At 40.9% G+C, this 13,702-nt stretch overlaps 1 protein-coding gene across 1 annotated transcript; it reads left to right on the top strand.

Annotated features, from left to right (window-relative positions):
* Window positions 1-314: 314 nt before the first annotated feature.
* Window positions 315-11,655, top strand: LOC137502200 (uncharacterized). Its single transcript, XM_068229240.1, has 5 exons — window positions 315-495; window positions 4,238-4,402; window positions 8,970-9,157; window positions 10,363-10,650; window positions 11,647-11,655. Exons 1-5 carry the CDS (start codon window positions 315-317, stop codon window positions 11,653-11,655), a joined length of 831 nt encoding a protein of 276 aa, XP_068085341.1.
* The last annotated feature ends 2,047 nt before the right edge of the window (window positions 11,656-13,702 follow it).

Raw genomic sequence — 13,702 nt, forward strand, 5'->3', positions numbered from 1 at the left:
TTGTTAATATTTGACTTGAAACAACCTAAAATCGTACATCAGACAGTTCTTTGTGTTATCATAACGCATGCAATGAATGCCTTGCATTCAAGGAGAATACGCCCCTGGTTTAGATCCTTGTGCAGTAAAAGATCTGGAAAAGTACATTTTGCTTTTTGAAGCAGATCCTTTTAGTGAAGAAACAATACAGGCTGGCAATAAACTGATAGAGACTGTTGGTAAATTGAAAAGGGGACGTTGAATTAATTTGATGGAAGAAGTGGATGTGTCGCAGAGCAGCATGAAAGCCTGGAGACTACTAAAACGTTTGAATAATGACCAAGGCATCTGTTCATTATAATGTATCCCCAAATGAAATCGCCCATCAGCTCTTGTTGAATGGCAAAGTTAAATGCAGAGCTAGACCACCAAAGTTTCTAAGGAACATTGAAGATGAAACCTGTGAAATATCCAAACCTTTTGTTTTTGGAGAGCTGGAAAACGCCATCAAGATATGTAAGAACAGAAAAGCACCTGGTCAGGACGACATTCTTATAGAGCAAATCAAACATTTTGGAAATGCTACCAAAGAATGGATACTCCAAATCTTCAATAACTGCCTGGAGCGCTGTCACATTCCAAAAATCTGAAGGAAGGCCAGAGTAGATGCTAACCTTAAACCCGGCAAGGACCCTAATGACCCTAAAAACTTTCGACCAATCTCCCTTTTGTGTCGCCTCTACAAGAACTTTGAAAGAATGCTTCTTAATCGTCTTGCACCATCTATGGAGCCTTCGTTACTCCCAGAGCAAGCTGACTTTAGACCAGGCATGAACTGTACTGCACAAGTAGTAAACCTAACACAGTATATAGAAGATGGTTTTCAATCCCGAAACATCACAGGAGTAGCGTTTGTAGACCTTTCTTGTGCCTATGACACCGTACAACATCAAATCATGTTACAAAAACTGTACAGCCTTACAAAGGATTTCAAGCTTACCAGAATTGTTGCTGCCCTTTTACAGAACTGATGATTATTTGTTGAATTTCAGGGTCAGCGAAGTCGATGGAGAACACAAAAGAATGGTCTTCCACAAGGCAGTGTGCTGGCTCCCTTACTTTTTAATATATGTATACCAACGACCAGCCACATCCATCTCATACTAAAAGCTTCCTATACGCTGATGATCTGGCCTTGGCTATTCAGAGTGAATGCTTTGAAAGAGTAGAAAACAATCTCACTTCAGCATTGGATATTTTGTCTCACTACTGTGATACCAATAATCTCAAACCAAATCCATCAAAAACTCAAGTATGTGCTTTCCATCTGAAGAACAATCAAGCATCAAGGAAGCTGCAAGTGAATTGGAAGGACAAAGTCCTAGAACATAATTACACACCAAAATTCTTGGGTGTTACTTTGGATCGCTCTCTAACTTACAGGGAGCACTGTTCAAACATCAAGGCAAAGATCACCTCTCGGAACTCCCTGCTCTGTAAAGTGACAGGTTCAAAGTGCGGCGCTCACCCTCATACGGTAAGGACAACACCCTTAGCACTTTGTTACTCAGCAGGGGAGTATGCTAGTTCCGTTTGGTATAAATCTACACATGCCAGAAAGATGATATAGATGTTGATTCCCATAGGGAATCTGAAATATTTGTCCTGAATGAGTAAATTTATAATACCAATATAAATGGTCCGTTATTGGACATTATAAATTTTCCAGCTAACTCATTCTTGGTTGCCAGCGTTTTGCCCTCGTGTGCTAGGGTGGGCTCATCAGTTGGTACCTAGCACACCTACCAATACGCTGGTCAGTGCATACCGTGGAGGCCACTGCGTAGGCTAACTGGAGCCACCGGCAGTGCCAATGCACTAAGAGACTTTGTCTCATCAGCAAAAATTGATGCCTGCTTGGCCATCAGATGATATAGATGTTGATTCCCATAGGGAATCTGAAATATTTGTCCTGAATGAGTAAATTTATAATACCAATATAAATGGTCCGTTATTGGACATTATAAATTTTCCAGCTAGAAAGGTCGTTGTCGCCCTGAATGAAACATACAGACATATTATAGGATGTCTGAAACCAACACCAACAGACAAACTGTACTCCTTTGCAGGAATAGCCTCTACTGAGATCAGACGTGAAGTAGCTGCAAATGTGGAGAGGTTAAGGGCTTCTACCAGTTCAGCCCAGCCCCTACATGAACACAAACTACCACCCATTCGATTGAAGTCCAGGAACAGTTTTATGCACTCCTCATCCCCAGCTAGTGCAGATGCAAGGAAGACCAGACTTCTACTCTGGAATCAGAAGATCCCTTTTCATCCAGAATGCTTGAAATTGGAGTAAAAGCTTCCCCCTGGTCATGAAGAAACCTGGAGTACATGGAAGGCACTGAACAGACTAAGAGCAGGCATTGGAAGATCAAAGGACAATATGAAGAAATGGGGCCTCCTGAAGGGGGATTAGCCCTATGTGAATGCAGCGTGGAACAAACAACAAGGCACCTTATTAATTGCCCTCTATGCCCTGTTAAATGCACAGAACTTGATCTGGCACAGTCCAGTATCAGTGCTATTAACGTGGCCGAATTCTGGGCCGATATTTTGTAAATAACTGTTTAATTTTATGTAATGAATATCATATATTTTATCTAATTTGCAATCTGTAATCTACTGTATATTGTGCTACTGATACGAATAAATAAATAGTGTTATTTGAGCACAGATAATGTTCTAATTCAGGCAAGGGAATGACCAACACTTGTTTCTATACTCTCTGCAGAGACCGAGATCCTCTGTATTGCCATCAGTAGAACAATCCAAATTTTCTGAGAAAAAAGGAATTAGCCTAATAACCTTGCATGATACATTGGCTTTGTGAAAAATAAAAATGCACTGTGTTATACAGTAGTGTATGTTTAGCTCATTTCTTGCTATCTAAGACAAGAAAGTGATATTACTGTCATAAAATAACTCTCAGTGTACACGGGTTATAGCTTTCACGGTAGCATCTCTTCACGCATCGTTAGACAAGTTACAAGTATTTTTTGCCTTGCTGAGAATGATAGTCTGCCACCTGGGCAACAGCCCCAAATGTAGATCAGTGGTGATAGATAGATAGATAGATAGATAGATAGATGGATGGATGGATAGATAGATAGATAGACAGACAGACAGACGGACGGACGGACGGACGGACGGACAGACAGACAGACAGATTCAACAGCAGAATGCTCAGGAATTTGCCACAAATTGACAGTTATCTTTTTATCACAGTTTCTTTATTCCCTTCTGTACACTATTAGTATATTATCTATCCCAGTGCTTAAAGCAGTTTTAAAGGAGGTGGCAATATAGAACTACAATGCAAATCATGACAAAAATTTAAAGAAAACTGAACATTAGTTGGTATTTTAAATTTCAGAATGGAAGAGGATGCAACATATATTAAAATAACCAGAATTCAATTGCAAGATGCAAAAAGGTCCCATGTAACAAAAACTAAATTTTACAGCATACAATAAAACCTTTCTAATTGCTGTAAATCAGGATATAAGTTACATAGGCCAGACTACACATTTTAATTTTATTAATTCTGAATTCTGTGAGTTCCTAAAGTAGGAAATTAAAAAAAATTATGATGCGCATGTCACCTATTTACAAATTATAATTTTCCTGATGGTTGGTTACACGTTTCTTGTCATAATAATTATGTATCATTTTTCGCTTGAAATGTGAATACAGTATTACAATACAGTACAGGTATGTCTCCAATTTTATTTTTCTTTGCTCATCATGACTGATGTCACAGGCCACCGCTATTCAGTTCATATCCATCAGGAATATATTTCACATTGGCACTGGTCCACTGTACGCATGTCCAGTTCGAAGATTGATAATGACTTGCTTGCCGTCACATTATTGTCGAAAAATACGTGCTGAACTTTACTCCGCAGAACAGGATATTCGCTCTAAAGTGGGAATGGAAAAGAATCTCACATCACCTGTTTGCAACTTCCGATTCAATTAACCATGTAACATACAACTTGGTCTACTTCACAGAATGCACTAATGTCTACACATAGCTAATCCAAGAAAGAACTGACAAGGCAGCAGATTGAAAGTATGTTTTTTTAGGAACACACTGTACAGTTCACCGCATTCCCAATCCAAGCTTTAGCAAACAGTAAGTATCTGATCGCCATGTCATTAAAAGGGACTAACCAGGTGTTGTGTTTCTCAGGTTTGGTGATGTCTCGGGTGTGCACAAGTCTCCTGCTCCTGCTGGCAGCAGTCAGAAGATTATCCGCCGACCCAGGGATATTCTCAGAGTACTCGGCGGCCAGTCTTGTCACAGACATACAGAACCACTACAGCACGGGCTGCATTTTTCTGCTCTACAGTAATGGTGAGATCATCTACTACAGTACATGCCACATTATTGTTGTTGTTGTTGCTATTTGTTTTACGTCACAATGATGCAGACACGTCTTACGGTGATGATGAAATAGGGGCTGACCGTGCCCTTAATTAAGGTACAGTCCAGCACTTGCCTGGTGTGAAAATGGGAAACCACCGAAGAGCATGTCGAGGGCTGCCAACTGAGGGGTTTGAACCCATTATCTCCTGAATGCAAGCTCACACCTATGTGACCCAAACCACGTAGCCAACTGAGATCTGAGCCGCTGCTACATGATTTGCCGTTTCGAAAAATCTGCATGCATTGGCTGAGACTGTAACTGCAGCCATCTTGTAGCTGTCGATGTTGCCTTATCCCATACTCCATTGCTCCTCACCCTCCTTCGTCCTTAGCCTACACACGTGTCGTTAGCTATTAACTACAATGAATGTCACATGAGCAGGGCATACCGTACTTTTGATTTGTAAAAAGATAATTTAAGAAACTATTGTAACTTAGGTGCCCGAAAATACAATTATTCATAGGGATACAAGTACACTGCCATACCTGTTCCACAAACTCGACTGTTGTAGCTGAAAATGTCAATGTGTAATACGTTTGACTTGGTTCACCAAGAGATTACTTCAGCCAACAGTCTCTCTTCTGTTATTCTTCAAAACGAAAATCTTAGCCACTTTTTGTTGTCTGTTGGTCTAACAACAGTAGCGGAGCCAGGATCGGCCAATGGGAGGGTTGGTTTGTAGTTAGTAAATGATGGTAGAACACAATGAATGTGGATGTATGACTTGTCATTACTGATACAAGTGAATTGCACGTCTGTTGGTTCTACAATTATGTCTCTGCATGTTGTCAGTTTCTGCATATTTCCTTTTTGTAAAAATTCCACGGGGGTGTGTGTGGTGCTAAACACCCCCCCCGCCGTCTAACAACCACTTGACGAGTCGCACTTGAAACTGAACATCTTCCCATCAGAACAGCTTCAATACTACATCTAAAGACGATGTGTCAATCTCCGGATACAAGCCGCATTAGAGGATTTGTTTCAACTTGTTACACAACACATCTGTTCAGTTTCTGGAAAGAAATTATCAGAAAGTGGGACATGAGTAGGGCTGTTTCATCCTGCTGTCAAGTCTATCTGGTTAGACACCAGAGTGCCAGTGAATGTTGGCTGGCAGGGTAGAGAGGTGGTGGCATTTCCAGACCTTTCTGCAGTGAGGACATATGATGCTGTTGATAGTGATTCATCCATCAGATGGAGACATTAAACCTTGAGCAGTCCCTTAGCTGTTATTTTTGAGAGGAGTGGTGTATGTGACCCTCTCCCTACCTCATAATCTTCGTCATCCCACATCCAGACACGCAGGTTGCCCATGGCGTTCACATGAATAGACCTGCACCAGATGAGCTGAACATGTCCTCAGACCCTCCCAGCACTAAAAGCCATACGATAAATAAATACATAAATAAATAAATGAATTTTCAAAACTAAATGCAGAAATATATAAGAAAATCTCCAAAACTACAATGCACATGCAAAGAATACAACTCGTGGGCCACTTAGAAAGATCGGACTCAAGTAGACTGACTCACAGGATTTATACATTCTTAAAGAATGAAACTACTTGATCAAATTGGTACATTATTAGGATAACCAAACCTACCGGACTAAGATGAAATCACACTCACATGGGGTTTCGAGGATCATGACAGTAAGACTAACCGACATATGAAAACTGAGCTAAAAGAAAAAACCAACAAATGTTGATTCTGCATGGTCCTAAGTAAGCCATTCGTGATCAAGCTGCACCCAATAATAACAATCATAATAATAATAATAATAATAATAATAATAATAATAATAATGAACGCAAACAGACCACTACAGCATGGATTAAGGAAACGAAGAAGGATAAGGAAAGGTTAAGCATCTCGGAAGTTCAGCTGTTAGAAAGGAATACGTTTAGGAACACACTGAAGAATTTGGAAGGTGTTCAAGCCGCAGGAAGAACTAGGAAGACCAGAAGAACCTGGACAGATGAACAACGGAAACAGGTCAGCGAACGCATGAAGGAGTATTGGACATAGAAAAAACTCCACATGAAGAGAAAGAAATGAAGTTGTAATGTGATCCTTAGTGGCCCATTCACTTGTATTATTATTATTATTATTATTATTATTATTATTATTATTATTATTATTATTATTATTATAATTTTTTTTTTTTTTTACGAGGGATTGTGGAAAATCTTCAAAAGACACTTGTGAAGAGTCCGCACTCCACAAGTGTGTGGGATTCTTACCCACTAAAAACCACACACCCTTTTCCCACGATGTGTATCATCACCCCGGAACCGCTCTCGCATTACTTCAGGGTGATATCGTGCTTTGTCTTTCAGACGTCTTCTTTCTTCATTTCTCCTTTACGAACGTTCGTATGCTTCCAAATCCTTCTTCTTCTGACGAAGGACATTCTCCACGTACACTGCCACGCGATCCCAGGATTCCTGGTTTCGCAGCATCACCGAAATAATATTATCTGCTGTCAATTCTCCTAGTTCAGTTTCCACACATCTTCTCTGAATCGTCCAATGGCCGCATACAAAAAAGGTGTGAAATACGTCGTCAATGTCATCACAGTATATGCATGCTGCGTCATTCGCTCTGCCCACTTTATGCAGGAATTTCCGGAAATATCCATGCCCTGTTAGAAGCTGCGTGAGGTAGTAATTTACTTCACCATGGGCCCTTTCAACCCAGATATCCAAGCGTGGTATCAGTCGCTTGGTCCATTTGCCTCGAGGGTCACTTTCCCATCTGAGTTGCCATCGCCTCATCCGTTGACTGAAGGCACGCTTCTTTGCACATTTCTTTTCCAGCTCTCCTTGGGTTCGCCAGATTTCATGTCGCTCCAATGCAAGTAGGTCTATTGGGGCTATTGCTGCCACCGTGAGGATTGCAGGTTCGGAGACCGTGCGGTATGCGCATGCAATACGTAAAGCCGCTCTCCGTTGTACGGCAGCTATCCTTCTCCGATACCAAGCGAATCTCAGGGATTCAGCCCAGATTTCAGAGCCATATAAGAGCACTGACTGAACCGTCGACATGAGAAGACGTCGTTTGCTGGATTTCGGACCTTTAATATTTCCCATTAATCTGCTAAGTGCAGTCATGTATTTTACTGCCTTGTCTGTCGCTCTCTGAATATGATTCCAGAATGTGAGCTTGGAGTCAAGTGTCACTCCTAGATATTTTGTGCTCGCAGATGTTTCAATCACTAACTCTCCAACAGTCATTGGTACAAGAGTTTCGATCCTTTTCCTCGTCAGAAGAACTATCTCCGTTTTGTGTTCGGCTAATGTTAGACTGTGGTTCATCATCCATTCTTTTATGCGCCGCATCACCTGGTTCAGTTTGATTTGAGCCATTTCAACATTACGAGCTACTATCAAGGCGGCCACATCATCAGCGTAGCCCACAAGCTTCGTGTCCTCTGGCATCTCCAAACGTAACAAGCCATCATACATTACGTTCCAAAGATCTGGACCAAGGATCGATCCCTGCGCTGCACCAGCCGTCAGGCGTTTTGTCTTTTCTCCATCTTCCGTATCATACAACAGAGTGCGATCTTTGAAGTAATCTCTCATTATGCGCATAAGATATTGTGGTAGCTTGAAGGTTTCCTCAAGAGCTACCAACATGTCGCTCCATCTTGCGGAATTGAAGGCATTTTTCACATCCAGGGTCACAAGAAGGGTCAATTTACGGGAATGATGATTGCCCATTTGTGCCCTTTCTGCTGTATCCAACACCTCCCACACTGCATCTAGCGTCGAGTGTCCTCTCCGAAATCCATGTTGGCGAACAGATAGATAATAATAATAATAATAATAATTTTTTTTTTTGCGAGGGACTGTGGAAAATCTTTCATAAGACGCTTGTGAGGGTCCGCACTCAACAAGTGTGTGGAGATTCTTACCCACTAAAAACCACACTCCCTTTTCCCCACGACGTTTATCTCCACCCCGGAACCGCTCTCGCATTACTTCAATAATAATAATAATAATAATAATAATAATAATAATAATAATAATAATAATAATAATAATAATCATCCTTCAGGAGTTCTTTTACATGGCAGTAAATCTACCAAAATGAGGATGGCATATTTCACCATCTTGAAATACCACCGGACTGAGCCAGGATTGAACATTGAACCTGCCAAGTTGGGGTCAGAAGGCCAATGCCTCAGCCGTCTGAGTGCTGAATGTAAACAAAAGCTTTCTTCCCCCTCTCATTCTTTGATTCCATTTTCACTCATTCTTCGTACCTTCACGTTTATATTCTCAGAGGAAGACATCTTAAGACTCCCAGGACTTGTTAAGTTAGTTTTTGATGGAAGTGCGAGGGTAGACCAAGCACATTAAACTAGATGTAGGATGTGGTACCTGTGTTCAAATGAAAAGGTTAGCACAGGATAGGGTGGCACGCAGAGCTGCATCAAACAATATTACCTGATGGCTCACCATGCTCTGTGATAAATGTTTCTTTTCAGACATGCAGCACGACTTGGGCAGGTTCGTGGTTTCTGTCGAGAAGTACCTGTCGAGGCGAGATATTCCTAGCATCGCTGTCCCTCTCGAGGCATTCAACTACAGCAGGTCTTGGGCACAATGTCTCCGAAACGGTCCGCTCTACGTGATCCTCAGCAGTGGGAAGTCCACAAGTCGCGCGCTGCAACAGGTGAAGCTTCCCTCAATACAGAAATGTACAGGATGTTCCAAAAAATGTGGGAAGTAATCAACACATCATAGTCCACTAATGTTCCTGTTTATGATTTCAGCTGGAATAGAGTTCTCGTATCATTTAATTTTCAATTAATCGTTATGAGTTTGATGTTGCGTGTTCTTCCTCGATGGCAAAAATAATATCATGCACGATTCCCAACAAGACTGTTCATTAGCTGAAAATCCTTCAAACTTGTGACACATTTTGAGCACTCCTTGTACACAGCTATCTCCAGTCTGTAATTCCCCGTCCTCATTACTTGCCACAGTTTTAGGAACACCCTGTGTGACTCTTGCTCAGCTGACATTACATTTCTCAAAGTGATATTTTAATAACTTTAATCTTTGCTGGGGCTGTACCTTAATTAAGGACACAGCCACCTCCTTCCCATTCCTAGGCCTTTCCTGTCCCATCATCAGTATACTTCTTTAACCTACAAGTGAGACTCGAAAACAACATATAATTTTATAAGTGGTATGTTACTTGCACCGCCTGTTGCCATTTCTTGATGGATGCAGTATTTTTGTATCCGTCTCTTGACACAGGCCAGAGGACCAGTCTCATCCATGGTTGTGACAATATGGAAGCTGCTGGGGTATGGGTGCTGCTGGGGTATGGGTGCTGCTGAGTAATGACATTCAGAGCACGACCAGTGTGTCTGAGTGTTATGAAAGGTGTTGCTCATAGGGTCAGTTGTGCTGCAGTGAGGAAAGCAATGGCAAACTACCTCACTCCTCATCTTGCCTAGTATGCCTCATTTGGGCTCTGCCATTGGTTTTTGCAGTTTCCCTATAACTGCATAGCCTTTGGTGGTGCTATTTGAGGATCCAACCAGCCTCTGGGCTGATGACCTAACAGACAGACAGACATGGTACTTGCTGCCTCCGAATATTTTGTGTTGAGAGTCCTTTTTAATAGGCTGAAATACTTTTGTTTGATACACTGGTAATTCTTTATCAAAAAATAGTTCCGACTCAAAGCTGAGCTAGAAATTGAATTTTTAAGTGAGATTTGTTGCTACATGCAGGTAGTTTGTGAGTAACACCAGCTTTGCTGTGCCATCGCAGGTTATTTTTATGCCGATGGTAATGGAAGAACACATTTACTTTCTTCAACATTTTGTTTCACAATGTTTTAATCTCTGTGCTTGTCTGTTGCAGCGTCCACCAATAGCGGGCCCTGTGTGGCTGCTGCTGCTAGAGCGCACCACCATCGAGGAGGTCTTCCGAGGGGTGAGCGTCCCCTTCAACTGCGAGCTGCTGGTGGCCGAGCGTAAAGGTCCGTCGGTCCATCTGACGGAAGTGTACCGCGTGGCTGAAGGTCAACCGCTGACCCGGAAGCTGTATGGCAAGTGGAGCATGCGCCGTGTCTACAACATGAAGTACAGCGACCTGTATGACCGTCGTAACAACCTGGGAGGTCACATCTTTAAGGCCGCTGTCATTAACGTGAGTGTTTCAGTAATAGATAATTAATAGAATAGATTTCCAATACTGTTGATACCGAAAAAATATCGTTAGGCTTTGTCGGTGAAATGACCGCACGCCTTTTTGGTTTGATAACAGCAAACAACTGATAGCTTCACTGATCTGCACTTGTCCAGGTGGCAGACTCCCTATCAGTCTTTTCTTAAAGACTTTCAGAAAATTTGGAAATTTATCAGACATCTCCTTGGAGAAATTATTTGACTCGCCCTAATTCCTCTTCCTATAAATTAATATTTGCCCCAGTTTGTCCTCTTGGGACAACTCAAACTTATTTTTTTACAAATGTCATTCCACACCATCTCTCCACCAACAGTTCCGAACATACCACTTAAATGACCAACTGTTCTCCTTACTCCCAGTTTTTCCCAGCCCAAACTTTCGAACATTTTTGTAACCTTACTCTTTTGTTGGGAATCACCCAGAAAAAAATAGACTGTTTTTCTTTAGGTACTTCCAATGATCCCCATAAGAAACTTTGACCCTATCAATGCAATAATTAAAACTGAGAGGACTTTTCCTGTTGTGAAACTCACAACCTGACTTTTAACTCCGTTTATCATCATACCATCTGCGGATCAGTGGTAGAGTGCCGGCCTTTGGATCCCAAGATAGCGGGTTCAAACCCGGCAGAGGTTTGAAGGGCGGAAAAAAGTCCATTCGACACTCCATGCCGTACAATGTCGGCATTAAGGGTTATAAATTTCATTCTGGTTGGTCCGTATTGAACTGAGATTACATATGATTTATTCAGGTAAAATTTTTCCACCTATTCAATACAGTAAGCTTTTTGCAATGCAGTTTATTAACATTACATTATAAAGTTCAGTACTAGTTTCGATCCGACTCGGGGTCATCATCAGCCGTAAATATTCAATTACACAATTGTATTTCTTCACCATTAACTTTTAAGCTGGATAATGTAATATTGCTTATTTTAATTAAAATGTATTGTTTTAGGATACTTAGACTAAATTGCAAAAGTATACACATTTTTAACAAGGTTAAAACCGGTAACATTATTCTATTTGAAGATGTTCAAAAATTGAACGAAACATGTCCTATGTTTTTAATAATTTAGCAATAAAATAAGGATGAGATCCTAATTTTATAATTGCTTTTAAAGTATTGAATAGGTGAAAATCAAAGTATTATTGTTCTCCTTTATATCAACTTCACCGAAGTTAATTTTCATCCTTTTTTGGATTGCCAACACTTTGTAGATTGTCAACACTTTGTCCTCTCCATTTTCATCCGGCACTCCATATATAAATAAGCATTTCTTCTTGCGTTCTTGGCAGCTGCCGTCTATTTCAGCCTTCAGCTTCACCACCTCTTCCTCCATGTCCCTTATTTTCTCCTTGAGTGACACAATTTCTCTCTCGTTGATTTCTACTTTGGTCCTTATTTCGTCTGTTTTTCTCTGTATCCATCGCCTCATATTCTCAAATTCTTTCACTTGTTCCTTCATCATATTTTTAATTTGCTCAAATAGGCATACTTCTTCCACAACCTCCCTAACCACCCTTCTTATTACCTCCACATCTTCCCAGCTCATGTTGCCATTGGGAGTCGGTCCAGGGTTTACTTCCACACCCCCTATGACTAGCAGTAGCATAATCACCGTTACCACCAATATCATCTCACCCTTCAATCTTGATTCTATTTTATCTCCTTCACTCCTGGCTGTTTCCTTCTTCCCTCGCCCCTGCCAACTTCCGATAACTGCCTGATATTGATCGACACCAATCATCTTCTTCTTCACTCCCATCTTCCTTCTTCCACGCACCGTTCGCACTCCACTCCCGCTGTACCAGCACACCCGACTCAGCACGTCTACTCCTGCTGACTGTCTAGCTAAGACTGTGTAGACTAATTATTATTACAAACTATAAATTAAACTATATTTTCAACAATGTCAGCGATAAGACAGAAACTGTACCAGTACAACATCCATGGTCTGTTCGGTTAATCAACCATAACTGAAGGTCCTCCTTGAACTGTTTTATGACATTTCCTGCAGTTTCTTGTTGATTCATCTCCACTCATAGTGGATTGTTCCTGGGTTTCTCGATCCACTCTATCCACATTCGCTGAATTTCGACATGAGCCTTTGCAACGTGATGCAATACTAAATTTGCTTGCTCACAGCACCGACAGTCAAACTTCCAATTACATATCAGTATTCATCCCAGAAAATTGGCTTATTTAGTAAACACTGCATGCGAATCGGGATCATGCCTTTTTAAGGTTGACTGTGCACCCAAAATTGTACTCTAGCTATCTTCAGCTCTGCGCTGGAGCACTGTCCGACAGTGTGCAAGAAACTGCAAAACCTGGTTTATTTTGACGTGACAATACTTATTTCTTCTTTCCTACGTATCGAACAAACAATCCCCTTGATGTGGATAACACTACCCAGCATGATTTTTGCGGCAAAGCATCTGATACCTGATTTTAACTAAATAAGGTCTCTTGATTTCAGAAATGTCATTGGTTCTATTATATCACATCTAGTTTTCATGTTATTTGCCATTTACTATTCAGATATGGTACTATATCCCAACCCATAGTCTTTAGTATATCCCCCGAAACCTTATCAATTCCAGCTGCTTTTCTAGTTTTCAACTTTTGTATCTTACTGTAAATGTCATTGTTATCATAGGTAAATTTTAATACTTCTTTAGTATTAGTAACCTCCTCTATCTGGACATTATCCTTGTAACCAACAATCTTTACATACTGCTGACTGAATACTTCTGCCTTTTAAAGATCCTCACATACACACTCCCCTTGTTCATTAATGATTCCTGGAATGTCCTTCTTGGAACCTGTTTCTGCCTTAAAATACCTATACATACTCTTCCATTTTTCACTAAAATTAGTATGGCTACCAATTATGCTTGCCATCATGTTATCCTTAGCTGACTTCTTTGCTAGATTTAATTTCGTAGTAAGTTCCTTCAATTTCTCCTTACTTCCACAGCCATTTCTAACTCTATTTCTTTCCAACCTG

Source organism: Anabrus simplex, chromosome 9, assembly GCF_040414725.1.
Source record: "Anabrus simplex isolate iqAnaSimp1 chromosome 9, ASM4041472v1, whole genome shotgun sequence".
In the NCBI taxonomy this organism is placed as follows: domain Eukaryota; kingdom Metazoa; phylum Arthropoda; class Insecta; order Orthoptera; family Tettigoniidae; genus Anabrus; species Anabrus simplex.

What these genes read in the sequence shown, in the direction of transcription:
- LOC137502200 (XM_068229240.1), top strand. Translation starts at nt 315, where the DNA reads ATGACCAAGGCATCTGTTCATTATAATGTATCCCCAAATGAAATCGCC. An exon ending in GGAAAACGCCATCAAGATAT is followed by an intron (nt 496 to 4,237) that starts GTAAGAACAGAA and finishes TGTGTTTCTCAG; the next exon opens with GTTTGGTGATGTCTCGGGTG. An exon ending in CAAGTCGCGCGCTGCAACAG is followed by an intron (nt 9,158 to 10,362) that starts GTGAAGCTTCCC and finishes TGTCTGTTGCAG; the next exon opens with CGTCCACCAATAGCGGGCCC.